Source organism: Symphalangus syndactylus, chromosome 14 (genome assembly GCF_028878055.3).
Source record: "Symphalangus syndactylus isolate Jambi chromosome 14, NHGRI_mSymSyn1-v2.1_pri, whole genome shotgun sequence".
Lineage (NCBI taxonomy): Eukaryota > Metazoa > Chordata > Mammalia > Primates > Hylobatidae > Symphalangus > Symphalangus syndactylus.
Genome location: NC_072436.2, coordinates 14,426,311 through 14,453,942, shown reverse-complemented (window position 1 = coordinate 14,453,942; position 27,632 = coordinate 14,426,311). Strand labels below are relative to the sequence as shown.

The following is a 27,632-nucleotide window of genomic DNA, read 5'->3' as shown; positions in this document are numbered from 1 at the left end:
GCGACGGTGGGTTGGACGAACTGCCCTGGGTTAATTGGCTCTCTCTTCCTGCCAGCATGATGGATCCTGCTTGACATTTCCCCAGATAGTTAATTGATAACCAAGTAATTTGTCATGGAGACCTCGTTATATACCAACTGGGTCCCCTAAGCCGTTAGCGTCTGTGCCCCAGAAACAAGATTGGCAAGTTAATAATGGAGGCGTAATGACGCTGTTCCCTGCTGGCACTGGAATAGAATTACCTGGAGACAAGATGGGACACTGTTGCTCTCCTTGGGCCTTGGAGATGAAGCTTTATGAGAGATCCTGAAGCCACTGACCCTTCTTGAGAAGGTCCCCTGACCTCAGTTTTCTCAACCAGGTGTTCCTTCTCCTAGCAAGAGTGCTGTTCTACTGAGAAGTCCCCCTCTCCACAAGGTGCACTGAGGCTGGTCCAGGCCCTAGCTCTGCACTGGGCACTTGGCCCCCCGACCCCAGGCCACAGTGAGGGGTTCAGGGGAAGGCATGTGACTCAAGCCTGGCCAGCCAACAAGTGTCGGCCTGGGGCCTTCGCTGGGGCCACTGGGGCCGCTGGAACAGGAGGTCTCACTCTGCCGAGGATCCTTATGTGGGTGAGGAAGTGAGGCTGGGCTGATGAGGGAGCAGCCTTCTGGAGAGGGAGGGAGCCAGGGCCAGGCCATGCAGGGCGGTGCTGCCTCCTAGAGTGAACTAACGAGGTCCCCGCTTTGCTTAAGTTGGTTTTTGTCACATGTAACCTGGAGAGTTCTGATTATACACAAGGGATCTCCACTCAGACACCCACCTGCTGCAACTCCGGGATTCAAGCTGTCTGCCAGGGCTGCGGGGAGGAGCCCCCTGGGGAGGAAGACCACCTGGTACAGAGAGGCAAGGCCTGAGAGAGACGGCCTGGGCTGGGACGAGGGCTGGGGTCGGCAATCTTGAGGAGGGCCTGGGGTCTGCTCCCCAGGGGGTCTTGGGCGGGAATGGAGGCGAAGCCTGGCGGAAGCTGAAGAGGAGTGAGGCTGCAGGAGAGGCTCCGGCCCCAGCCTTGACTTCAGCACCAAGGACAGCGGCAGCGCAGTCCCGTACAGTGAGGCGGGCCCAGCGCAGCCCCCTACAGTGAGGCAGACCCAGCGCAGCCCCCGACAGTGAGGCGGGCCCAGCGCAGCCCCCGACAGTGAGGCGGGCCCAGCGCAGCCTGGCCTGGATGTTTTTAACTTTAAAAATATCTTTTATTTAAAACTAAATAGTGATGGAGATGGGGTTTCGCTATGTTGTCAAGTTGGTCTCGAACTACTGGGCTCAAGCAATTCTCCCGCCTCGGCCTCCCAAAGTGTTGGGATTACAGGCATGAGCCACTGTGCCCAGATGGGCCGGATGTTTTTAATGAACCAAAAGGAGATTTATACTTCCATGGCAGGGTTTGGGGATAAATAAGTAATGGGTACACAGAATATCAACCCAATCCCCTAAATGAGGCAGTTATTAAGTCCAGGAAAAATAAGAGGTTGTACAAGAAAGGAAATGTAATTACATTACTCAGCTGGGAAGAGTGTATGCTGAGAAATAATAGTGCATACATTGAATTCTGATTCAATCAAAAGGAGAAGCTGGTGGGAGAGTGTGGGGGGGCATGTGTGAGAGAACAAGCCTTCAGCCGCCATCGTGGGAAGGACATGGGTAAATTTCTCAATCTGAAAAGGAGAAAAAAAAAGCAGCAGCAGCAGCAGCACCATGAGCATGGCTATTCAGAAGAAAATACCAAAGAGAATCAGCTACAATCACAGAAAAGGTTGCCTCCGAGAAGGGGGAATCAGGAAAGAGGTGTGGTTTTTCATCAGAAGCCTTGTAGTACTATTCGATTATTCAAACTGTCAATTTATGATGTTGATTGAAAGCATACATGAAACGTAGGCCGGAAGCAGTGGCTCACATCTGTAATCCCAGCACTTTGGGAGGCTGAGGCAGGTGGATCATTGAGGTCAGGAGTTTGAGGCCAGCCTGGCCAACATGGTGAAACCCTGTCTCTACTAAAAATACAAAAATTGGCTGGGTGTGGTGGCACACCTGTAATCCCAGCTACTCAGGAGGCTGAGGGAGGAGAATCGCTCGAATCTGGGAGGTAGACGTTGCAGTGAGCCAAGATTGCGCCACTGCACTCCAACCTCAGCAACAGAGCAAGACTCTGTCTCAAACGACAAATACATGAATGTAAGTAACTAAAAAACAAAACCAAAAATTCTCAAGCTGCTCCCCGCTCCCAGCCCTCTGTCAGGCCCATGCAACCCCAGGGTAGGGCCCCGAGGCCTGTCCTGTCTTCCTGGATTCTGCACCTCCTTCCCAGCCCCTCTTGGCCCTCCTGTGCTCCCTCCATGCCCCTCTCTGGGCTGCTCCAGGTCTATCTGTGGATCTGTCCTAGTCCTCATCCCTCCTGCCTTGGCCTGCCTCCCACCTTGCCTGCCCCTTTCTGCACTTTATTCCCTTTTGGGTTCTGCCCATGGCAATCAGAGGGGAAGGGGTGCCTGTCCGTGGGGGAGGAGGCCAGCCCTGTCCACAGGGCCTGTGGTGCCTGCAATAGCTGTCAGCTGGCCCCTTTAACCGCACCCCCAACTGGCCCCACACCAGCCGCCCATGGTGGTAGGACACAGAGAAGTTGCTCCTGCTTGCCGGGAAGGTGAATCGGGGCTAGCAGGCTGCGCTCCATCATCTCCATGACACCTCGCCTAATTACACCGCGTGCTATTCATCTGGATGTCAGCGCTGCCGCATGGCTTTGCCCTTAATTAATAATTTGGTAAAACTCCACTCAGGGCCTGGCCAGGGAAGTTCAGCAGGGACTGCTAAGGCTGGGCTGCTGCCGGGGTTAGGAGGCCAGGCTGGTGAGCACCTCCCCCTCCAGCAAGTGTGGCCTCCCCCAAGCATTCCTAGGTAGCACCCCTTCAACCTGAGTTCCTGTTTGAAAGACCAGAGCTTGGGGGGAGGCAGGGATGGGTGAGGGGTGTCTGCAGCTTGGGCACTGCCCCTGGAGGAGAGGGTGACAGACCTCAGGGCACCCGTCAGATACCCCTTCCTGCCCTAAACACCACGGCTTATTCTAAAAGCATTGGTCACAATCCATCCTACTGATAAGAGGCTCAGAGAGGTGAAGTGGTTTACCCAAGCACACACAGCACACAAGTACAGAGGCCTTGGTCTGGAACCCAGGGCCCTGGTTGCCTGTGCACAGCCACTTTCACCAGGACAAGGAGCCCCAGGCCAGGCCCTTCAGGGACTCTTCCGCAGAGGAGGCAGGACACAGGCCCTGGGGTCGGCGTGTACCAGCCACCGGGGTGTGAGGGGCGAGGCCGGCTCTCCTGGAGCTCATGCTGCCCTTGGCCCTGGAGGACGGGGCCCCCATGAGAGGTGCGTGGCTCAGGTCAGATGCCGTACAAGGGGCCAAGGCCTAGCTCAGATCCAGATTCAAATAGTCCAGTGCCTGTGGCCAGAGCAGGGGTGGGGTTTGGGACAGCTAGGACCACCAGAGGGGCCCCTCCCTGGGGCCTGACCTTGGCCAGATCCTAAAGGACCACTCCAGCCCTGGTGTGTCTTCTGATCCTGAGTGCCACAGGAGAGGGGACACAGGACCAGCTGGGGTCTCAGAGGCTCCAAAGGCCAGGCCCACCCGCTTCTTGGAGTCTCTCCCTCCCAGCCTCCAGGCAGGGTGGGGGCCTGGGAAAGGGACACAGAGGCCCACAAGTGAGCAGGAAAATCTATTTGGATCCGACTTGAATTATTAAGTGGTTCAAGAATATTCTTAGCTCTGGGCAGGCTGTGGTCTGTAGAGACGGACTTTACCATGGCCCTATTTTTAAAGTTCTGTGGGTTGGAGTCGAGACGCCACTGCACTTAGGGCCCCCCTGCACGCCCCTCTGCCTGCCGCCAGGGAGTAGGGTGGGGACGGGGCAGGGGGGCACATGCCAACCCTGCAGACCCCCACCCTGCAGGGGAAGGGCGTGTGACGCAGGGATGGGAAGTTGGGGTTCCCCCACGTACCAGGTGCCCAGGCCCACCCCTGCCCAGCCCGTGGCCCGTGAACCTGCTCCCCCAATTCTAGCCCCCCTTGACCCGCACACCCTGTTTCCCCTGCATTCTACTCCCCCAAACCACCCCCCCCCCCCCCACAGCACCCTTGGGGAAAGGGGCTGGGCCAGCTCAGGGCTGCCACTGCACATCCCCAGGGTGGGCCGGCATCTCAGCAAGCTGCTTTTGACTGAAGAAAAAAAATCAAGCTTTTGAAGAATTCAAGTTAGTTTTATTCAAAGGTCTTACTGAGAATCCTAGACCCAGGCCCCAGCCCGGGAGCAGCCTTAGAGAGGTCCTGTCTGACTGCCCGGCTCAGTGTCTCGGCCCACTGCTTGGATACAGGGGCCGGGGCTCAGGACCTGCACAGTCACATCCATCCAGCTGGCTCTGAAGTTACATTACAGCAGAATCACACCAAGGCTTGGGCGTAAGAGCACTTCTGGTTACAGATTACAGAAGCACAATCGCTAACCTTGGCCAACATTTTCTCATGTGCAGGAAAAGCCAAGGACCAGGGTACTTCAACTTTTAAGGAATACAGTGACTCAGGCAAGAGACGCGGGGCTGTGTGTTCTCTCCTGTTTTGTTTTCAAAGCGTCCCTCTGGAGAGCTGCAGTGTCACAGAGTGAGGGCCCACAGAAATGTGCACACACTTAGGTTTGCTGCTGACACGCCCTGCCTCTCCTCATGCGGTTCATGTGGCCATCAGCCGGGGCTGAGGACCCCTGGCACACACCTGCACCCCAAATGGACTACAGGTGCCGCTTTCATTTCAACTCTCACCCCTTTAGGGTTTGGAGCCCCACACCCACGTAACCCCAAGCCCAGTGGCAAAGCTTCCTGAGAGGCCCGGAACTGCCAGCCGTGAGTTCTACGCCACCTCCACTGTCCTCCTGAAACCCTGCTCCCCCAAAGACACGCCTTACTGAGGGCTTGGTGGGGTGCTGGTCAGGAACTGCCCGGTCTTTGGGGAGGGGGTGCTGGCTGTCTGCGTGGGGAGAGCCTGGGAAAGGCATGCAGGCAGATGTGGTTGGAGCGCTCTCTGAATCTTGGGCTTAGGTGAGTCCTCAGGAGGTGCCCTGCACTCCTGGTCCCCTTTCCCAGCCACATCACTGCTCAGCATCTGCAGAGTCAAGGAGGACTCCCCCAAAACCATGCACAGCCAAACGGCCCAAGTTAAAAGAAGATGCCAGTGACTAAAAGCAGGAGTGAAGGCAGGGACATTCTCAGAGGCCTCACACACATCAAGAAAATCCTGTGAACAACAGTATGCCAACAGATGCGATAACATGGACGAAACGGAAAAACTCCTGGAAACACACAAGCTAGCAACTGACTCAAGGATGGACAATCCGAACAATCTATAACAGATACATAGATTGACTCAGAATCAAAATCCTCCCAAAGACCCAAGACCAGATAGGCTCACTGGCAAATTCTACCAAAGGTTCTAGCAAGAATTAACACCAATCTCTCTCTTCCCAAAAAAACGGAGGAAAGAACACTTCCTAACCCAATCTATGAGGCTAATATTATCCTGATATCAAAACCAGAGGAAGATATCATAAGAAAACATCAGACCAATATTCCTTATAAATGCAGATGTAAAAATCTGCACCAAAATACAAGCAAATCACATTCAGCAGCAGAGTAAATGGATTATACACCATGACCGAGTTGGATGTATTCCAGAAATGGAAACTGGCTCAACATATGAAAATCAATCAATGTAACACCTCACATTAACGGAAGAACACAGGATCTTTTCAACAGAGGCCAGAAAAGCATTTGACAAAATCCAGTACCCTTTAAGGATGAAAACACTTCACAAATTAGGACTACAAGGGAACGTCTTCAGCTGGATAAAGAGCATCCTTGAAAATCCAACGGCTCACATCACATCTAGTGGTGAAAGACTGAAAACGTTCCCTTAAGATCAGGAACAAGACAAGGATATGTGCTGTCACCACTGTGTTCAACAAAGTGCTAGAGGTTCCAGCCAGAGCAAATGGCAAGAAAAAAAATAAAAGGCATTCAGATTGGAAAGGAGGAAGTAGAAATAGGCCAGGTGCGGTGGCTCACGGCTGTAATCTCAGCATTTTGGAAGGCCGAGGTGGGAGGAAAGCTTGAGCCCAGCAGTTGGAGACCAGCCTGGGTAACATGGTGAGACCCTGTCTTTACAAAAAAATCTTTAAAAATTAGGCCGGACGCAGTGGCTCACGCCTGTAATCTCAGCACTTTGAGAGGCTGAGGCGGGTGGATCACGAGGTCAGGAGATCGAGACCATCTTGGCTAACACAGTGAAACCCCGTCTCTACTGAAAAAAGAAAATACAAAAAGTTAGCCAGGCATGGTGGCGGGCGCCTGTAGTCCCAGCTACTCGGGAGGCTGAGGCAGGAGAATGGCATGAACCTGGGAGGTGGAGCTTGCAGTAAGCCGAGATCACGCCACCGCACGCCAGCCTGGGCAACACAGCAAGACTCCGTCTCAAAAAAAAAAAAAAATTAGCCAGGCATGGTGTGCATGCTTGTAGTCCCAGCTACTCTGGAGGGTGAGCCAGGAGGACTGCTTGAGCCCAAGAGGTCGAGGCTGCAGTGAGCCATGATCACGCCCATGCACTCCAGTCTTGGCAACAGAGGGAGACCCTGTCTCAACAACAAAGCAAAATGGTCTGGGACAACTGGCTACTCACAGGTATGACATGGGACCTGCTCCCTTACACCATACACAAATTTAAGTCAAAATGGATCAAAGACTTAAAGGTAAGCACTAAAACTATACATTTCTTAGGAGGAAATGTAGGTGTAAATCTTCATGGCCTTGAATTAGTCAATGGCTTCTTAAACATAACATCAAAAGCATAAGCAACAAAATAGATGGACTTCATCAAATTTAAAAACTTTCATGCATCAAAGGACACTATCAAGAAAATAATGACAACCCACAGGAGAAAATATTTGTAAACTACAGAAGTGGTCAATATCTAGGATTCAGAACATACAAAGAACTTCTGCAACTCAACAAGATGACAACCCAAATTTAAAAATGGGCAAAGGATTTGAATAGATGCTTTGTTCTGCAAACTTACCTCCAGGCTGTGGCCTGCTCCTCCTTGCAAGGGGAGGGGAAAATGGGAGGACCCCCTGGCCTGGTCCTGGCCAGGCCCTCAGCTGGGGAGGCCCACCTGACACCCCTGGTCCTTGAGGAACCAACAGTTTTAAGCAGAGCCTGACATCCAGCCCCAGAGGAGCCCAGAGCCTCTAGCCCCGGAGGAGCCCAAACCCACAGAGGTGGGTCGTTGGGGTTGAAGCTACCGCTCTTTGTGCAAAGCCTACCATGTGCCAGGCAGTTGTGGGCATTTCTGCTGAGTCTCCCGGCCCCCTGGGAAGCCCTCCTGTTGGAGTGAAGCCCCAGGGCACAGGGGGCGTGGTCCTGTGTGGCTTCAGAGGAAGGGGGCAGCCAGGCCTCCCTTCAAGGACCTGAGTTCTGATGGCTTGGGATGGCGTGAGGAGCTGCCAGCCCAGGTAGGAGCCTGGTAGACGAGACCTCCCTGACCTGGCTTCATCCTCTCATCATTGGGGTTGGCACAGCATGGCGGACTGACTGACTTGGGGCCTTACCTCTCCAAACCAGCAGCCTTCCCTCACCAAGGACCCACCATGTGCCAAGGCTCCCTGCTGAGCCCTTACACACTTCACCTGGTGGAATATCCCCCACCACATGGGCAGGTATCGACCCCTGTGGGACACGTTTTGAGCTTTGCTTAAGCCGGCCTGGAAGAGACAGTGGGATCTCAGCCAGCTCTGCCCAGCTTCCACACTGTGCTTCTCATTCCTCTAATTCCCTGCCACCTGTGGTCCTGGAGCTCTGGGTAGGGAAAGCTCTAGAAGTCAGGAGGACATTCTGTGGGGATGCCAGTGAGTGTGGAGAGGGGAGAGGCATTGGTTTGGGGCAGGGGGTGCTGAGCCTCCCAAGGGTCCTACTGGTTGGGGCACACACATGGCATTCTGGACACCAGGCTCTGGGTGTGTGGGGTGGTGGAGCCCTTTGACTCAGGAAGTAAGTGGAATGAGGCACCAGCTGGGTGCCACGTTTCCCTTTCCTGCGAGTGCCCTCGGGGAGGTGGAATGGGAGCCAGCAGAAACCTGGGTACTGCTGGGCCACCTGCAGTCAGCAGCTCCCCTGCCTGGACCCCCACAGCGCTCCCGTGACTCCATCTCCCATGACTCTGTCTGGGGCAAGGCCCCCCCATCGCCAGCATCGACTCTGTCCACTCCTTGCCTGAGGAGCCCCGTTTTTCCAAGGACCATGCAATGGTCTCACCTATGCCTCAGTGGGCCTGGGGACCAGCATGAGGGGTCCCCAGAGCGGTGCCTAAGCACTGGACTCACGGGCAACCACACAGGACCTCTGCCTCCCTGTCCCCCAACCCGGATGGCGTGCCCCAGGACAACGGCTGTGCTTGGTTGGTGTTACTGCCGGGAGAGCCCAGCCTGGCCTGCTTGTGCCGGTGACATTCAGAGGTTTCAGGGGGACACCTCTGGAGGCTGTCCACGGCCCTGCTCTTCCTCCCATCCAGACAGGACTCCATGGGGGTGCTGGCAGGCAGATCCTTGCCAAAGATGCTAGGTGGGCAGATGCCCCCTCCAACCACTGATGCCTCGTTCCTGGGCCCAGCCAGGTGCTGGACTCCACCACCCCATGCCTCATTTATCAGGAGCGTACTGAGTGTCCACCGCTGGGCAAGAGACCTACGCGCATCCCCACCTTTAACCCCCAAAGCTTCTGAAGCAGGTGTTCATGTTCCCGGTGAGGAAACAGGTTCCAGGTGGACACGGCTGTGGCTCTCAGCTCATCAGGTGCTGCCCTGGACTCTCCCAAGGGGACCTTCAGCGCCCACCAGACAGGCACATTTAGACCGGTCTGCACCCCATGCGTGGCTGTCCCCGAGGCTCACATGGCTCCGCGGCTGACACACCTCCCAACTTGAGCTAGAGGCAGACAGGGTCCACACAACCTCAAAGCCGGCCTCACCCGCTGTCAACTCCACCCCTCTTCCACCCCAAGGACTCTCTGGGGACGCTCTCCCCACACTGGCCTGAGTTCCAAGGCCCTTCCTGTCTGCTGCCTCTCCCTTCCCAAGGCAGGTGGAAAGGGAGGGCCGTGAGCCGTCCCCATCCACTAGCTTCTGCCCCTTTCGGTGGGAAGGGCAGAGATCCCTCTGCCACGGTGAGGGGAGCCTCGGTCCACCGGTGGGGTCCTTGATGAAAGCTAGATCCCCGACAGGCCCAAGTGCCCAGGACTGAGTGAGGCCAGTCCGGGGCCACTGACACCCTGAGGCATGGAGGGTCTGAGGGGCCGCACTGGGGCTCCCTCTCGCCCCACACTGCTCATCTGGTTCCAGCCAGCATTGCTGATGGACGGCAGCCAGAACAGTCCACCTAGTTCCTGCTCTCTCCTGTGCCCCCCGTGACTTCAGGCACAAAGTGCCCGCAGAGCCCCTCAGCATCCGCACCCCCCAGCCCCACTTGTCCTGGAGTGGGTCTACTTCTTATAGAAATTTCTAGAATAGAGTTTGCTCCATCAAGGAAGGGCAGCTACACAGCCTGGGCCTCTTTTCTGGAGCCTCTGGCCCTGCAGCCCAGCCCTCCAAAGCAGCTTCCGAGTGGGCGCAGGCTGGTGGGGCTGGCACTCCCCGGCCCTGAGTGCTGCTGCCTGTGTACCTGTTCCCTCAGGCCCAGGCTCGCCCTGCTCCTCAGGAACACCAGGACAGCACCGTCTGGAGGAGCACGGAGGCGCGCCAGAGATTCTTGTCCCAAGCTGTCAAGTCATGATCACCGGCCCCTTCTTGTAGAGGTCAGGTGAATGGCAAGAAAGGATTCCAGGGACTTCTTCATGCTCTGTGGCAGCTTCCAGCATCCTCAGGGAGCCTGGGGTCTGGAGGCCAACCGGCATGTCAAGGGCTGGGGGGGTGCTTGGGAGGTGCCCAGGGGCTGGGACCGGGCTGCAGGTGAGCCGTCCCCTTTGCCCCCACTCCCCAGGTGGCACCTCTAGGCCACACCAAGAGGAGAGGAAGTGGCCAGACAGGGGCCTAGGGCTGCTTTCCCACAGTGGAGACAGTTTTGAGGCTGTGCCTCTGGGGCAAGGCGGGCAGGGAGAGAGGACAGTGATCAACTTTCAGAGCCTGTGGGGACGGTGCCATCCCCGATCCTAGCCCCCGCCAGGCACAGAGCCTGGCACCCAACCCCTCAGGCACCAGTGCCGCCCTGTCTGGCCTCCTGCCCCACAGCCCAGACTGCCCCTGTGTGCTGCCCCCATCCTCGGCCCCCTCCAGGCTGAGATGAGGCTCTCTGCTCCCTCTTCCCGGGGCAGGCTGGAGGATGGCCAGGACTGGGGTCAGGGGTCATGGCAGGCAGTAGGCAGGTGCTAAAGCCCAGCTACCCCAGCTAGGACCCCTCCCATGTCAGGGCAGAGGTGGTTCAGTATGGCTGGGGCTGGGGACCTGCTTTAAAAATGAACCCTGACTTTGCAAGTAAACCTTAGGGTAAAGAGATCAATGGAAACAAACAAACAAGTAAAATAAAAAATGAACCCTGAGAAGAAAAAAAAAGAGCAAGCAAGTCCCATCTATTGACAGGGGCGGGCAAAGCACAGGCTGCAGGGGTCGTGCAGGCTGCAGCTCCGAGTCCCCGTCTCGTGCACTCTCAGGATCTGGCACTTGCCCCCATAGAGATCTGTCCTCTGAGGCGCCGTGACCACAGCTGACCAGCCGATGACAGGGCGAAGAGGGGCCGTGGTCACCTCCGCCCCACCTGGCGCTGGGCTGTGCTGCAGTGTCCCCCTGGGGTGGTGCGGTCAGCCTGTCTTTGGGGACTGGGTGCTCTACCTGCAGCTGAGGTAAGGTTTCCCTAAGTCCCTAGACCACCCCCAGGGGTGGTCAGTGTCCTGAGGCCAGAACGGGGTGGCCAGTGTCCTTCTTGTCTTCATGGTGCCCAGTTCCACCCTACTGCCAGTCCTTGCCCGCCTGCTCCTGGGAGCCTGGCCTCGGGGCTGTCCTGGGGCCTGGGCTGTGGTCCTGTGGGGGCTGGCCCTCACCTGAGGACTCTCCAGAGTCTCCTCTGTGGCATGCCACTGGCCTCTGCGCCTTCGGGCTCCTGGTGATGACATTGAGAAAGGGACAGCATCAGATGCTAGCACCCACCTGACACCCCCTCACACCCCAGATGGGGTCTGGGAACTGCAGCTGGCCTGGACACTCAGGGCTTGCTACAGCCCAGGGCAGAGGGCCGGGCAGGGCATGCTGCTCAGACACGCAACCTGCATTCAAGCTGGCCGGTCCCCAACTCTGGGAGAGCTTGGGGGGTCCCTGCCACCTGCTCCCTCAGTTCTCAAAGCAGCCTAGGGAGGCCTGGGAACAGCCCCTGGCTTAGAGGGAAAATGAGCACGAAGGAACTGCAGCCCTTCAGAAACTAATCATGGGCGAGGGCCCGGCAAATCCCAGGCCTGGGGCCTCCTGTGGTCTTTGCCCAGGGAGTGGGGGTGTCCTCTCAGCCTGGAGGCTCAGATGCAGGGCCTGGAATCCAAACTGCCCACACCAAGAGGAGAGGAAGTGGCCAGACTGAATTCTGCTTTACTCCTTATCAATGCTCAGTGTCCCAGCTTCCTCATCTGTAAAGTGGGGTCACAGTACCTGTCTCACATCAAGGTTGCTAGCAGGATCAAATAATCTGCAACGGTTTTAAGACAAAGCCTTGCACTGTTAGCTGTGACTGTGCCAGGCACACTGTCACTCTAACTTACAAGAACCAGCGGGACAAGAATTACGGAGCCTATCACGACGATGAGGAAGCTGAGGCTTGAAGAGTGCAAACGCCACAGCTGGCTATGCAGGGCTGGGTCATGTCTGACTCCGAGGCCACGCCTTTTCTGCAGAGCCCACGTCCTGGTACCTCACAGGCTAAGTGGACTGAGGAAGGCTGGGGATAGCCCTATTGGGAGGTAGGGCTTGGACCAGACGGGGCCATGGTCCCAGGGCTTTGCGTGGAGGCAGTGGTGTTTCTGGGGAGTTCCCATGAGAATAGGAGTCCACCCCACTCCACTCTCCTCCCTTTTTGAAGACCTCTCCTGTGTCCCCTGCCTTCCTTGGCCCTGCACTGTCTGTCCTGAGCCACAATATTGCAACAGGGAGAGGCTGAGCCACCAGAAACAGCCCATGCAGGTGTCTGCGAGATGCCCCTTTAGTGCCTCAGCCTCCTGGGGTGCTCACCTCGGTGTGGGTGGCCCGGGGAGTCCCAGCGACTTGCGGATGTGCTCTCGGGAGCAGATGTCAGCCTGGAGGAGACAGACGTGCTGCCAGGTGCTGAGCTGGTCTCTAGACCAGTTTCCCACCAGGAGCTGCTGCTGGCAATGCCTCCATCCCCCACAGAAGCCCACTCAGGACACACAGGTCACAGCCAGCTCTTCAGGCTCAGGAGCCTCAGCCCTGTCGGCGAGTGTGTGACAGGCATGCCTGGAACTTTGGGGTCAAAGCCCTGCAATGGCAGCTCTCAAACCGAGCTGGGCAGTCCCTGAAGGGCCTGAGTAGCTGGTGAGTGGACAGGCTGAGCGAGGGGGTCCTGGGTCTCCTCCCCACCAGTGGCAGTTGGAGCTGCTCAGCCTTCACTGGTCTCCAGTCTGTGCTTCCCTGTAGGCTGTGTGCAAGCCGAGGCTGCCCTGCTAACCCTTGCTTCTCTCGGGGCTCTGAGCCCAGCTGGTCTGTCCTCTCCCTTGACTAGGTCAGCAGTAACCCCTGTCCCATCTCCAGAATCACCAGGATAAAAGAGGGCAGTGGGCCACAGGCTGGGATGGGGGCAGACCCTAGCAGGGAGGGACACTGAATAGGGCTCAGGTCTGAGTGGGAACCCCCGGGGGCATGGGGGGGCTGGCCCTGGGAAGTCCCCCTGATCCCAGCTCAGATGGGTTTAGATTAGCTTCAGGGCTGCATGACTCATGGAAAGCAACGGCTAATCCCCCAGCCTGCTCCTGCTTCCATTCATGGGGGAAGTGGGGCAGTGGTAGGCAGGGCCAGCACCTCTCACCTTCCCCTGGAGCGGCCCAGCCTGGCCTGGCAGGAGAGCCTGGACCTGGCAACCAGGAGCACAGCAGTGCCTGTGACCATGGGGCCACTAAGACGGCCCGGCGCAGAGCCAGGGAGAGAGCAGACCAACACTAACCCCGTCTGTGCTCTCCCAGGACCTTCTGGAACAGAGTCAGGAGGGGAACCTGTTGAGAGGTGAGTGAGCTCAGGAAGAAAATGGACCCAGACACAGAGCCAGCCCTGCAGGACACGACCGTCGGCTCACACCAACATAAGAAGCTGCGGGCTCGGCCGGGCGCGGTGGCTCACGCTTGTAATCCCAGCACTTTGGGAGGCCGAGGCGGGCGGATCACGAGGTCAGGAGATCGAGACCACGGTGAAACCCCGTCTCTACTAAAAAATACAAAAAATTAGCTGGGCGCGGTGGCGGGCGCCTGTAGTCCCAGCTACTCGGAGGCTGAGGCAGGAGAATGGCGTGAACCCAGGAGGCGGAGCTTGCAGTGAGCCGAGATTGCGCCACTGCACTGTAGCCCGGGCGACAGAGCGAGACTCTGTCTCAAAAAAAAAAAAAAAAAAAAAGAAGCTGCGGGCTCCCGGTGTGGGGCGGCTGCATATCCCACCTGGTTGTGGCTTTCCTTCCTCTGGAGGGTGGGCCCAGGATTTGGCAAGCTCTTCGCTGGTGCTAGGCACAGATCCTTGCTCTATTTCTAGATGCTCAAGGTACTCACAGGCCAGGTGTCCCCTCCCTTGCAAGGACAGGCCACTGTTCTACTCTAGGGTGCACTGAGGTGGAAAAAGGTCTAGGAGCTCCGGGAACTGTGCTGTCTGCAGCAGCACGACCTAAAGTTCCTGGGGCTGAAGGCCTGGGGGACAGTTTCTTGGGTTCTCTCTCGGAAGACCACATGGCTGAGTTGGAATGGAGGAAGAAAGGCCTCTTTCCTGGGGGCTGGGGACACAGATCACAGGCTTGAGAGTCCACACACCTGTGCCCTGAGCAAAGCCCTGCAAGGCTGCGGAGCCCGCTGTCAGATGCCACCACTGGGCACAGCTGCCCAGGGCGAGGGCCGTTGTGGTATGCGGGCTGCTGCTGCCCCCTGGAGGCCAAACTGCGCGCCAGCAGCCGGAAGGCCCCGTCCCCATGGTGGTGGCCTGGGGGTTTTCCACTGGTGCTACAGCTGCCCTGGCGCAGGCTGCAGGGCAAGCAGTGGGGGTAAGATGTGGAAGCGGCAGACTCCAGGGAGGCTCCAGGGCTGGGCTGCTGGAAGCAGCACGGCTTGTGCAGATCTGCATCCCCACCTCCACTCCACAGCCTCCACGGCACGCACAGCGGCCACCTAAAAAGGCCAATCTGCGGGCGCCCCGCTGCCAACTCACAGCCATCCATGCCCCCTGTGGGTGACGTCTGAAACCCTGGCGCACCCCAAGATGCTCACGGGTTCCCACCCACTCTGTACTTCACTGCCCTGGCTCCGGCCACATCTTCCTGCTGAGTTTCTTTTTGTTTTTTAAAGTTTTTTTGAGATAAGGTCTTGCTCTGTCACCCAGGCTGGAGTGCAGTGGCCCAATCAGGGCACACTGCAGCCTCGACCTCCTGGACTCAGGTGATCCTCCCGCCTCAGCCTCCTGAGTAGCAGAGACCACAGGCGCGCACCACCACACTTGGCTAATTTGTTTTTATGTGTTTTTTGTAGAGACGGGGTCTCACTATGTTGCCGAGGGTGCCCTCAAACTCCTGGGCTGAAGTGATCCTCCCACCTCTGTCTCCCAAAGTGTTGGGGTTACAGGCATGAGCCACCCCTCCAGGCCCCCCATTTCTTGAGCACATCAAACTCCTTCCTGCCCAGGGCTGTCCTTCCCCTTCCTCCAGCGGGTCTCTTCCTAAGACTGACTTTTCTTGAACCCTCACTCTGTGGGCTTCTCTGGGACGGCATCCACCCGTGTCTTGTGGTCCCCTGGTCCTATCGAGGCTGGCTGTGGGCATCTCGTGCCAGCTGTCTCTCTCCTGGCCCACAGGCTGAGTCCTTTCTCAGCTGAGCTGACGGCTTCAGCAGAGTTCTCACCCTTCCTGGGGGACCGAACACCAGTTTCGGTGCTGGGTTCTGGGGCAGGCACACCCAAGTCCCCAGACCGGCGTCTCTGGGGCCTGCACAGCTTTCCTGCAGGAGCCTCCGGGCTCAAGTTCAGCTGCTCCCTCTGGGACCCGAGGGGCTGGCTGGGAACTGGCAGGACACCTCACCACCTGAGCTAACATCACTGATTCTCCAAGCTGGCATGTATCTGGGTGCAGGAGGCTCTGAGAGGCTGAGTGCATGGGGCAGAGGGCCTGGGGATGAATTCTTGGGAGCCCTGCACCCCCCAGTCTACTGTCCTGACTGCAGGGCCCAGCGCAGGCCAAGCAAGCTCTCCAGCAAGAAGTCTGTGACCTGTCCTTGGCCCAGGAACCCCTGTCCTCATGTCACTGCACTCTGACCCCAGCTGAGCTGCTGGGGAGCCCTGAACAGCAGGTGGCAGGAAGCAGAGGAGCCTATGCTGCCTCCCCGCATCCCCAGCACACCCACCTGGCGCACGGGCTCTGGGATCCGGAACCTGCAGCAGCAGCAAGTCAGGCGCACAGCTGCCTCCAGGCTCATCTTGTGGCCCACGGAGACGTAGAGGGGCCTGGTGCTGCGGTCGTGGCTCCTCAGGGCCTGTGACAAGGAAGGCGAGGGCTGTCCTGTGGGCTGGGCCACTGGGACCACGGTCAGGACAGCCTCAGCGGCTGGAGCTCTGACAAAATGTCCTGGGGGCAAGAGGGAAGCTGAAGGGGCAGTGCTCTCTGGGGCCAAGGCCTGCCCACCCTCAGGGTGCCTTCCTGCTGCTTGTCCCTGGGGCAGGGTAGGCTCCCTCAGCAGAGCTGGAGGGAACAAACACATACATCACACCCCGGGCTCAGTCAGAGGCAGGAGGACGGATGGACGGGCAGGCGGGGGGTTGATGAAGGCAAGTGTGAGTGCACGCGTGTCTGTATGCACCTGTGTCTGCCTGCAAAGGATCCCCTACCCCAGGGCTTTGGAGGGGCTCAGGGTCCTGGCCACTCACCATTCCCAGGACAGTCCCAGAGTCTCCCAGCAGAGGGAACGAGTCTCCTCGAGTCTGCAGGAGTCGGATCTGGAAAATAGGGGAAAAATGGGGAAAAAAACCCTCTCTTCTTGGTGAAGGGCTGAAGGCAAGTCTCTTTATTTTTTGAGACGGAGTCTCGCACTGTTGCCCAGGCTGGAGTACAGTGGTGTGATCTCGGCTCACTGCAACCTCTGCCTCCTGGGTTCAAGCGATTCTCCCTCCTCAGCCTCCCGAGTAGCTGGGACTACAGGCATGTGCCACCACGCCCGTCTAATTTTTTGTATTTTTAGTAGAGATGGGGTTTCACCATGTTAGCCAGGATGGTCTCGATCTCTTGATCACGTGATCCACCCACCTCGGCCTCCCAATGTGCTGGGATTACAGGCGTGAGCCACCGCGACCGGCCCAGGTCTCTTTATTTTTAAAACCCAGTCACTGGGCCAGGAAAGGGAAGGGGACTGATCTTGGAGGTGAGCCACAGCCCAGGCAAAGCCACACCACCTGAGACGACACTGAGCATGCAGGCAGTGATGTGGTCTTGCCCCTGAGCTGAGGGTGCTGCTCACAAGACCCTGTCCAAAACTGACGATGGGACTTAGAACAAGGGCAGCAATCTGCCCAGGGCCGCTGTGCCAGGCTGGCAACCACTGCCCAGTGACCGGTGCTGAGCCCTCTTCCTTCCTGTGGCTTCTCTCCTGCTTTGGGCACATCTGACTCAGCTCAACGGGCCGGTATTTCTGGCGGCGGTGGACTGGCTCATTGAGTGGGTCTAAGGTCCCCATCAACTCAACAGATTTTTATTAAGCAACTGCTCCATGCAGGCACCTGAGAGCTGGGAGGAATGAGAGACGCAGTCTCTGCTCTCAGAATCTGCCATCCAGTGAAACAGCTGGGGGTGTCACCGGCTCCCTCCACTGAGAGTGTCTCACTCCCAGTGCCAACATGGGGTCCCAGAGGAGGAAGGTGCAGGGGAAGGTGAGGTAGGAAGAGTGTGGGTGGCAGCTCCGGGCAGGCCTTGGTGGGGGGGAGGGGGGGCATGGAGGCTGTGGTACCTGAACATGCAGGGGAGGAGACAGGGGCTGGGGCAAGGCGGGGTGGGGAAAGCACCAAGTGCGCCCGGGACAGCCTGGAAGCCCGTCCTGTCCCCAGTAACTGGAGGACTTAGCCCTACTTGGTGTGCCACGGTGGCTCAGAGGCAAGGGGGACCAGAGAGGCAGGCACACCCAGGAGGCAGGAGAGGAGCTCGGAGCGCCCTCCGCTGAGACAGGCAAGGCAACGCCCAGAGGAAAGTAGGTCTTCCTTATTCCAGGTCACAAGCCAGGGATGAGGAGGGCAGCGTCAGCAGGCAAGGGCTGGTCCAGAAGCGTCCTCATGCCCAGAGCCACCACAGCCCCGCCACTGAGCTGCCGGGCATGGCCTGCAGCAGGCCCCTCCTCACCTTCTCCTTGTGCAGGGCGTTGTTCTCCAGCCCGTCCACCTGCAGAAGTTTCTTGGCCACCCCAATGCAAGGCAGGTCTGTAAGGACGCCAAGGTGGCAGGCCACCCCAAAGCCTGCCAGGGAGAAAGGAGGGTGGGGTTGGGGAGGTGGGGCTGGGGCCTGGCACAGGGATTCAGGACAAGCCAGAGTCTCACCAAAAATTTCCCTAAGTGAGCAGAGGTCTGTGGATGGGCAGAGGGCTAGGGAAACCAGATCTAAGCCCCAAGCAGACCTGGGCCAAGGCCCCCTGTGCCCGATTTCCTGGGTGCGAGGCCGGGGAGGAAGCCTCCTTCTGACACGGTCAGTGCCAGGGTCAGCAACTCGCTGGCATGCTGGGATACTGCAGCCCAGCTCTCTGGTCATTTCCTGCACCTCCCAGCCTCCTCTTCCCTCGACGGTGGCCTGCCAGCACTGGCACGAGCATGTGGGTCAGCACATGACAACCCTTTGGCTCTGCACCCATGTGCAAAGGCAACAGCCAGGGCCCAATCACACTTGCTGGCCAGGAAGGTCCAATGTCACCCCTCCTGGGCCCTCTCTGGGTGCTGCTGCGCCGCCCTCAGCTCTGTATGTGAGGGTAGAAGAGCCCATCTCCCTTGGCTGGGCACGGTGGCTCACACCTGTAATCCCAGCACTTTGGGAGGGTGAGGCGGTCACGAGGTCAGGAGATTGAGACCATCCTGGCTAACACGTGAAACCCCGTCTCTCCTAAAAATACAAAAAAAATTAGCCGGGCGTGGTGGCGGGCACCTGTAGTCCCAGCTACTCGGGAGGCTGATGCAGGAGAATGGCATGAACCCAGGAGGCAGAGCTTGCAGTGAGCTGAGATCACGCCACTGCACTCCAGCCTGGGCGACAGAGTAAGACTCTGTCTCCAAAAAAAAAAAAAAGAGCCCATCTCCCTCAGCCACGCTCCCTAGGCCAAGGTTCCCGGCATTGGCATTGGCGGGGGCCTGGGTACACCTGTCTAGTTGTGGACAAGGGCCTGACGGGCCATGCAGGGTGGGCGGCTGGCAGGGAAGGCCACTCTGAGCCCTGGCCCTGGGACATCTTTTGGTGATCAGGTCAGAACTGGATAGTGGCACCTGGAGATGAGCCAGCAGAGGGCACTGTAGAGAAGGCAGGGGCGGGCAGGAAAGAGGTGAGGGGTGAAGCGAAGGTAGACAGTCCTTTACCGGCGGTGGGGGGGCAGGGAGGGGCCGAGCGCACTGCGAGTCCTCGTTGCACCCAGAAAGGAGCCGTTGGAGGGGGCTGGTGGCAGAGGCCGAGGGCCCAGCATTTTGTGGGGGGGAACGACAGAGGTGCCCTCTCTCCCATCTCTTCCCCACAGTGCCCTCCCTGGACCTCTGAGAGCAGGATTACCTCGGTGGTGGAGCACCCCGTTTCCATCCACAAGAAGGACCTATGGAGCCACGGGGAGAGTCACAGTCAGCTGAGCTGCGCCTCGGCCCTCAGGACAGGGCCATCCCTGAGGCAAGAAGGGGGCACTGTCTCTGGGGTCCAGCTTTTTAGAAATCCTCATTCCTCTCTTCCAGGAAGCCCACGAGTCTCTCCCTGCCACTGCGGTGGCGGCGACCTGCAGCTGCCTTCCCTCCCCCCAGGGGAAAGGAGGGACCTTTCTCTTGTCCTAGGGATGAGACACTTGCCTGGGGCATGAGGCCCGGCTCCTTCTCCCGCAGCTGCTGCACCAGCTCCAGCAAGAAGGGCACCTCTCGGAAGGCCAGGAAGCCCGACACGTAGGGGGCTGTGAGGCTGACCACGCGGCTCTCCTCGTACACCACCTGCCACCAGGCACGCAGCTCAGTGGGCAGCATAGCCCTCGGCCACCTGCCCCGTCCCCACTCCCTCCATGCCCTGCCCCCCCCATCCTTCCCTCTCCCTTACATCACCCTCATGGCTCCCCTTCCCTGCCTCACCTACGAGACAATGGGTTTGGAAGAAGGAACTAGAAGATGTACCCTGCAAATCGGTGGTGGGCAGGTACCCCCGGGACCTGGTCCATAGGAGCAGACGCCCCAGGACCTGGTCCATAGCAGCAGCGCCTCACTCCGGGACCTGGTTTGTAGCTGCAGCATCCCCACCCCTCCACTGGGACCTGGTCCATAGCAGCAGCCCCCTGGGACCCGGTCCATATGAGAACCCCCCCACCCCGGACCTGGTCCACTGGAGGAGCACCTCCCACCCCAGGACCTGGTCCTTTTGAGGAGCGCCAACTCCCAGACCTGATGTGCAGTAGGAGCCCTGGGACCTGGTCCATACGAAAAGCCCCCTGGAACTTGGTCCATATGAGAAATCCCGTCCCAAGACCTGGTCCATAAGAGGAGCCCCTCCATCCCCGGACCTGGTCTGTAGGAGGAGCCCCTGGGACCCAGTCCATAGGAGGATTCCCCGGGATCTGGTCTGTAGGACTCCCTGGGATCTAGTCCATAGGATGAGCCCCTGGGGCCTGGTCTGTAGAAGGATTCCCTGGAATCTAGTCCATAGGAGGAGCCTCTAGGACCTGGTCCATAGGAGGATTCCCTGGGATCTGGTCCATACGAGGAGCTCCCTAGGACCTGGTCTGTAGGAGGATTCCCTGGGATCAGGTCCATAGGAGCCCTCTGGGACCTAGTCTCCATCAGAAGCAAGGCTAAGGTTCCTGGCTGCATCACCTCTGCCTGCCCCTTGCTTTCCTGGTGTCTCCTCCTTTGTGTATTGAAGCTGATGCCCCACCCCACCCCTCCATGGGTTGTTGGAGGCTTAAAAAAGACACAGCGTTGGCCAGGCGCGGTGGCTCACGCCTGTAATCCCAAAAACGCCTGTCTTTGGGAGGCCGAGGTGGACAGATCACCTGAGGTTGGGAGTTAGAGACCAGCCTGACCAACATGGAGAAACCCCATGTTTACTAAAAACACAGAATTAGCCGGGCATGGTGGCACATGCCTGTAATCCCAGCTACTCGGGAGGCTGAGGCAGGAGAATTGCTTGAACCCAGGAGGCAGAGGCTGCAGTTTAGAGCACAACATGGCAGGCCTGAGTCTCCTAACCTTGTGTTTTCCTTAGTCACACTGGCCTTAATGGGGAGACGTTTCTCACTATGTCCACATTCTGCAGACCTGTCTACCTTCCTGCAGTTTTGTTACTGAATCCCCCAAATCTCTTGGTGACAGCTTTCATATCACAACTTATACTCCTCACTTGTGGCTGGATCAATAATTAAACACACCAAAGAAAACGGAGTGCTCTGTATTAGCACAGAGGGTTGGGGCTTGTTCTCCCAACATCTTTATCAGTGACTCAATGGGGAAACTGATCAAATCTGCCCATGACCCAAAGTGGGGAGGGTCCATTCTGATAACAGAATTTGGGTTCACAGAGAAGCCAGCAGGCTGGATCACTGACATCCCCACAGAATAAAGTCACTTTGCACAGTGACACGTGGAATTCAAGTGTGGCCTGAGTTCCCACAGGAGGGGGGTGGCTGCTTACATCTGAATCTCTCCCGTTATAATTCAGGTGACATTATAGGATGACTATGATTTGTAATCAGTATGATAATGACACTGTGGCTGTGGAAGAGAATGTCATTCTCAGGACAGGCCTGCTGATGTCTTCTGAGCTGTCACAGTCGCTGGGATGTATGGTACACACGCACACAAAGAGCACATGTGCGCGAGAGAGAATATTCCAGAGCAGCAACAGCTGAACGTAAGTAGAAGGAATACAGGTGTCCAACATATCCTTTTCTAATTTTGGGGGATATATGTACATTTTCAAATTAAAAATCTGGGAAAAGAAAAATCACTGTATGATCAGTGTGGGGGGCAGGTCTGGATGACCAGCAATCTCAACATAAGCCAGTGGCCTGGTACCCCTCAAAAGCTACCAGGGTTTCCAGCTACACCGACTGAAATGGCATGGATGAGAGTTAGGTCTAGGGACTTGGATAGACCACATCCGAGTTCCTGCATTTGATTCTGAGTGCAGACGGAAAGATGGACCCTGCGAACGGAGGGCATGACCAGAGGGCCACTGGCTGGATGTCACCGCAGCCTCTTGGGACCGTGTGGTCAAGGAGCAGGCAGCTGTTTCCAGCAGCAGACAGGCTGACAAGCAGAAGGCAGGGAAGATCCGTTCTGTTTCGCTATCTGAGGGCAGAACTGATCGACGGGAGTCACAGACAAGTAGGAGTCAGCTCCCTGTAGAGCAGCACACACTAGCCATCGCTCAGCGTCCAGCACGCAACAGCTCCACCGGCAGGCCTGTGGAGCAGCACACACCAGCCATTGCTCAGCGTCCGGCATGGAATGGGCTCCGCTGGGAGGCCTGTGGAGCAGCACACACTAGCCATGGCTCAGCGTCTGGCACGGAACGGTCTCCACCACCATTTGTCAGGGATGCTAAGGACCGTGTTCTTCACGGTGGGAAAAGCAGGCCAGTGGTTCTCCAACCCAGCTCTGCTTTAGAATCACAGGGAAGCTTATTTTAAAAAGCAGATTCTTAGGCCATACTCTGGGAGAGTTTTTCCCCCAGTAAGTGGTGTAGGGCTCTGGAATCTGTTTTTGTTTGTTTGTTTTTGACGGAGTCTTGCTCTGTTGCTCAGGCTGGAGTGCACTGGCGCGATCTCGGCTCACTGCAAGCTCCGCCTCCTGGGTTCACGCCATTCTCCTGCCTCAGCCTCCTGAGTAGCTGGGACTACAGGTGCCCGCCACCACACCCAGCTGATTTTTTTGTATTTTTAGTAGACATGGGGTTTCACCGTGTTAGCCAGGATGGTCTCGATCTCCTGACCTCGTGATCCACCCACCTCGGCCTCCCAAAGTGCTGGGATTACAGGCATGAGCCACTGCACCCGGCCTGTTTTTTTTTTTTTTTTTTTTTCTAACAGGTTTACTGAGATACAATTGACATACCATAAAGTTCACTTGTTTAAAACATATAATGCAATGGTTTTGGTATTTACAGAGTTCTGCAATATCACTATAATCTAACTTTAGAACATTTTCCTTAGCCCCTAAATAAACCTCATACTCATCAGCAGTCACTTTCCATCCATCCCACCCCAACTCCAAGGCCCAAGGATCCACTTTCTGTCTTTGTGGATGTGCCTATGGAATCTGTTTCTCAACACACTTCTGGGTGATTCTGCTTCTGCAGGTCCACGGTAGGGCATTCAGGAACCAGTGGACCAGACTGTTCCAAGATCCTTTTCTAGTCTAAGCTTTCATAGCCGAACAATGAATACCGACGAAGTAGCAGGTGCTTTGCTTGGTGCTGGGGTTGTAAAAGAAATATGGTACAGCCCTACCCTTGAGAACCTACAGTCAGCGGGAAAAACGGAATCATAAACGACTAACTGTAATACAATGTGAGAAGTGCTATAACAGCACGTGCATTAAAAAGAGGCCCAGGATGCAGATGAGAAGGTGATTAATTTGCAGCCAGGGAAAGTTGGAGGGGGAAGGGAACGCTGTGTTAACTGCTTTCCATGCATTTCATGTATTGCTTATCACAATCTGTGAGCTAGATATTAATACCACTATTATCCTCAAGTCAGAAAAAAGGAGACAGAGGCCTAGAGGGCAAAGTGGGGAGTGGCAGAGTTGGGTGTGAGCATGAGCAGTCAGGACCCTAAGACTGTGCACCCACTCCCAATGCTAGCCTACAAAATGGCCAGGGGACGTCTTAGGGTAGGGACTGCCGAATATCCCAATCTTCGCACACAGTAGGCACTCAGTACATTTTTGCTCGATTTGGACTGAAAAGGGCCTCCCAAGTAAAGCACAAAGCCATGGAAGCAGGAAGACATTTGTCATCTTCGGGAGTCGGCAGAGGAGCAATGCGAGTGACGCCAAGAGGCTTCCGGAGCTGTTGACTCTCATGTGAATCACGAGCCCACTGTCCATTCACACACGTATGTATTTCAGGAAGCTTCCAGCGTCTTCTGCATGCTACCCATGGTGGGCAAAGCAACATGGTTTCTACCATCACGGAGTTTATATTCCAGTAGGGAAGACGGGCCAGTTCCATTCCAGCGAGACAAGAGGAAGCAGAGGGTTGCTATGGTCTAAACGTTGGTGTCCTCCCCAAATTCCTATGTTGAAATTATAACCCACAGGTGATGGTATTACGAGGTGGGGCCTCTAGGGAGGTGAGTAGATCACCATGTGAGAACACGGTTAAGAAGCTGGCCCTGTGCAACCTGGAAGAGCGCCGTCACCACAACCTGATTGCGCTGGCACCCTGGTCTCGAGCCTCCAGCCTCCAGAACTGTGAGAAATAAATTCCTGCTGTGGGTAAGCCACCCAGTCTAAGGTATTCTATTACAGCAGCCCAAATGGACTAAGACACGGTGCTGAGGGACAACTCCTGGGCTTGTGGGACGAGAGGGAGCTTAGTGGAGGAAGTCATGTCTAAACTGGGCCCAAACAGATGAATAGGAGTTAGCCAGATGGAAACCCTTCCAGGAGAGGAAACATTACTGCAAAGGTCAGGCCACCAAATACAGCGTGGCACATGTGTGAAGGATTCAAAGTGGGCTGTAGGAGGTTGGAAGAACTGAGAATGGTGGTGAGGGCTTAGCCTCCAGCATCATATTAAATTACGCAGGGGACAGGTCATAAGGGGCCTTGAAGCCATGCCAATGAGAGTGAACTTTATTCACCATGAGGTCATGAGAAGGGCACTTCAATGTTCTAAGAGGACTTGTGGGCTGGGTGTGGTGGTTCGCACCTGTAACCTCAGCACTTGGGGAGGCCAAGGTGGGAGGATCCGTTGAGCCCAGGAGCTGGAGACCACCCTGGGCAACATAGTGAGACCCTATCTCTACAAAAAATAAAAAAATAAGCTGGGTGTGGTGACTCACACCTGTGTTCCTAGCTACTCAGGCTAAGGTTGGAGGATCACCTGGGTCCAGGAGGTTGAGACCCGATCTTGGCAGTGAGCCAAGATTATGCCACTGCACTTCAGCCTGGGCACAGAGTGGGGGAAGGGGAAAGGAAGGAAAGAGAGAGACAGAGAGAGGAAGGAAGGGAGGGAGGGAGGGAAGGAGGGAGGAGACTTGTTGCTTTTGAGGAAAATACTTGCTTTTTAGGAAAATCGGTCTGCTGGCAGTATGGAAAAGAAACTACCGAGGAGGAATATTTGAGCCAGGGCACCCATGAAAATGCTGCTCAGGAACCCACAGGAGTGACGGTGGCACAGCCAGGGAAGGAGCAGTGGGGAAACAGACAAGGGGACAGATTCCAGCGACATTTAAGAGGCAGAATAAAAGGGAGCTAGTGTGCGACTGGACGCGAGAGGAAGGGAGGGGTCTAGGAGGACACAGATCTCCAGCTTGAGCAACTGGGGGTGTGATGGACAGGTCACTAAGCTGAGGATCCCAATATAACAATCAGACTTGAAGATGAAGCTCATGAGCTGATTCTTAACAGTCACAGAATTCCCTTAATTTTTGCCTTTTTTTCCCTTCCAAGACTCCCCAGACTATTTTTTTTTTTTTTTTTTGAGATGGAGTTTCGCTCTTGTTGCCTAGGCTGGAGTGCAATGGCGTGATGTTGGCTCACCGCAACCTCCGCCTCCTGGGTTCAAGCGATTCTCCCGCCTCAGCCTCCCGAGTAGCTGGGATTACAGGCATGCACCACCACGCCTGGCTAATTTTGTATTTTTAGTAGAGACGGGGTTTCTCCATGTTGAGGCTGGTCTCAGACTCCTGACCTCAGGTGATCCGCCCGCCTCAGCCTCCCAAAGCGTTAGGATTACAGGCGTGAGCCACTGCGCCTGGCCAACTCCCCAGACTATTAATGACATCCTACAAAACGAGAAGCCAGGATCTAGGCTTGCACTGTTCCCTGTCCCGGAGATCGCACGCCCGAGCCCATCGAGAGGCCCGCCTCGAGCTCGGCGTCCTCCCAGGTTACCTCCAGCTCAGGGAAGCTGAGCACCACCAGGGAGGCACAAGCGCGGACACTGTCCCCTTTCACGAAGGACACGTCAACGCCCCCGACCCTCTGCAGACCCGAGAAGGCGGGGTCTCGCTGCCACGCCTCGGTGTCCCGGTCTATGACGTGGGCCTTCAGCCGAGCTTGCTCCCTAGGAGGACAGAAGCGTCAAACTTGGTCGGGGTCACACCCCAGACTCTGCCTCCTCCACCCGCGCGGCTGCAGCGAACAGAGCGCCTCTGCCGGGTCTTCTCCCGCTTCAGGGGAAAACAAGGGACATACCGGTGACGCCACAGTCCCTAGGAGCCCAAGCGGCAGAGACCCGGGCAAGCGCAGGCCAAACGAACTGGCCGGAAGCGAGAACCGCGCCCACCCCGCGGACTACAACTCCTGAGATCCCTCCGCTCCCGCGCCGGAAGCTGGGCCGTGCTTCGAAGGCTCGGGCGGTGGCGGCTCCGATTCCACAGCCTGAAGACTACGAGCTCGGAAGGTGCGCGAAGGGCCGCCCGGCCTCGTCCCCCGCCTCGTGCGCGTCGCCTGACAGCATTACCGTTTCCACAGTGACAGCGTTTCCTCCGGCGGCCCTCCCGACGCCTCCAGGGCCATGGCTTTGTCTCGGGCACCCCTTCCGCACGTCACTTCCGGAAGTGACTCGCGCAGGCGCCATCCGCCCTCGTTGCCATGGAGATGCTTGCGCTTTCCCGGGCCGCACTTCCCACCTGGGTCTTCAGAAGCCCGTGGCGGCTGGGTGAGCCCTTGCGTGAATGCACAGGCACGCACACGGCTTCAAGTTGCTCCGCGGAGCCGCGCGCGATATCGGCTCGGATCCCGGGAGTCCGTCCGCCCATTTTCAGCGGATAGCTGAGGCCAGGTAAGTGACCGCGCGAGGACCCGGGAACTCCGTGACGCCCGTCCCGCCTCTGCTGTCCCCGCTGCAAGCGCTGCGCTCTGCACGGCTGGAGGGCCGCTCGCCCTGTTGAGAGCCGGCGGGCACGGCACCTCCGCGCTTGGAAAAGGGTGGTCCAGCACTGCCTGTCCCACTCCTTGGCCGGGTCAGCGTCCCCCTTTGCCGAACCCGGAAAGGATTCACCAGGTCCAGGACAGCCTGGCAGTTGCCTCAGGAGCACTTACTGAGCGCCTGTCGTTGACGCCCCCCCACCTCGACGGCAGCTCAGGGGTGCCCTCAAGCTTTTGAGGGCAGGTGTCGTGTATTTAAATTCTTCACAGTTTAGCGGGCTGGACTCACGGCAGGGCTGCAGACTTGGACTGGGTTTCATCTGGGTTGGACCTTGCTGGGCAGAAAGCTTCCCCTACCAAAGTACTGGCGACCTTGGGGGGTCTTGGTTCTTACCTTGTGCTCCTCAGTTGAACGAGTGTTGGTTCAGTGCTCTCGCTGTGCCAGGTGTTGTGCGAAGTACTGTGAGGGAGAATATGTATTTATTTGTGGGGAGAATGTGTATTTATTTGTGGTTGGGTAAGGCCTGAGAGGCGATATTGAAGACACCTGAAGGGTGAGTGAAAGAGCATGGCGGGTGAATGGAACAGCTTTGGCATGAAGGTCCCGGGGTGGGAAAGAGATTGGTGTATTTGAAGCTCTGAAAGGCAGCCAGTGAAGCCGAAGTGTAGCAGTTTAACCCGTGGTTTTATATTCTACTGGGAGGATTCAGAAGGGTATATGTGTATATATATATATATATATTATAGTCTGAATATAAACGTCAAGCGTGTTAGGTTTTGAAGGGAAGGTGAAGGTTAAAGAATGACGCAGAGTGAGAGTGCCGGCGCGCGGGTGGTTCTACAGCAACACAGGTATATTGCAAACACCTGGGGGGGACCAGCTTCATGCCAGAGCCCACCAGCGATTACAGGCTGGAGTACTCATAGGCCTGGGCAGGAGGGATCTAGGCAGTATGGCTTGCTGTTCGGGAAGATGTTAACGTGTTCCCAGGATGAGGTGGTTCGGGCAGAATGTGGTGTTCCTCGCACTTTGTCCCAGCAG

At 56.9% G+C, this 27,632-nt stretch overlaps 1 protein-coding gene and 1 long non-coding RNA gene across 6 annotated transcripts in view; one reads left to right on the top strand and one right to left on the bottom strand.

Moving 5' to 3' along the window:
• Nucleotides 1–1,615: 1,615 nt before the first annotated feature.
• On the bottom strand, nucleotides 1,616–26,318 carry ENDOV (endonuclease V). 5 transcript variants are annotated; one of them, XM_055241790.2, is made up of 10 exons: nucleotides 26,184–26,260; nucleotides 25,613–25,784; nucleotides 19,361–19,495; nucleotides 19,077–19,116; nucleotides 17,676–17,788; nucleotides 16,217–16,285; nucleotides 15,697–15,825; nucleotides 12,329–12,393; nucleotides 11,158–11,216; nucleotides 1,616–1,694 (listed from the first exon to the last, which is right to left on the bottom strand). In XM_055241790.2, the coding sequence occupies exons 1-10, from the start codon at nucleotides 26,237–26,239 to the stop codon at nucleotides 1,690–1,692; spliced, it is 843 nt and encodes a 280-aa protein (XP_055097765.1). In that variant the 5' UTR covers nucleotides 26,240–26,260; the 3' UTR covers nucleotides 1,616–1,689. The 5 variants fall into 5 exon arrangements, with proteins under 5 accessions (XP_055097765.1, XP_055097764.1, XP_063473444.1 ...); XM_055241789.2 differs by lacking the exon at nucleotides 1,616–1,694 and adding an exon at nucleotides 10,638–10,948; XM_063617374.1 differs by lacking the exon at nucleotides 1,616–1,694 and having other exon boundaries at nucleotides 10,638–11,216; nucleotides 26,184–26,318.
• LOC129462103 (uncharacterized) overlaps nucleotides 26,304–27,632 on the top strand; it is a 41,032-nt gene continuing 39,703 nt past the window's right edge. The window contains exon 1 of the long non-coding RNA XR_008650762.2: nucleotides 26,304–26,504. This is a non-coding gene — a long non-coding RNA (uncharacterized lncRNA). The remainder of the gene's footprint in view (nucleotides 26,505–27,632) is intronic.

Coding starts and splice junctions, on each gene's coding strand:
- ENDOV (XM_063617374.1), bottom strand. CDS start 26,239: ATGGCCCTGGAGGCGTCGGGAGGGCCGCCGGAGGAAACGCTGTCACTG. Junction 17,789..19,076: donor CGGGGTGCTCCACCACCGAG/GTAATCCTGCTC, acceptor TCTCCCTGGCAG/GCTTTGGGGTGGCCTGCCAC. Junction 11,217..12,328: donor CCCGGGCCACCCACACCGAG/GTGAGCACCCCA, acceptor TGTCATCACCAG/GAGCCCGAAGGCGCAGAGGC.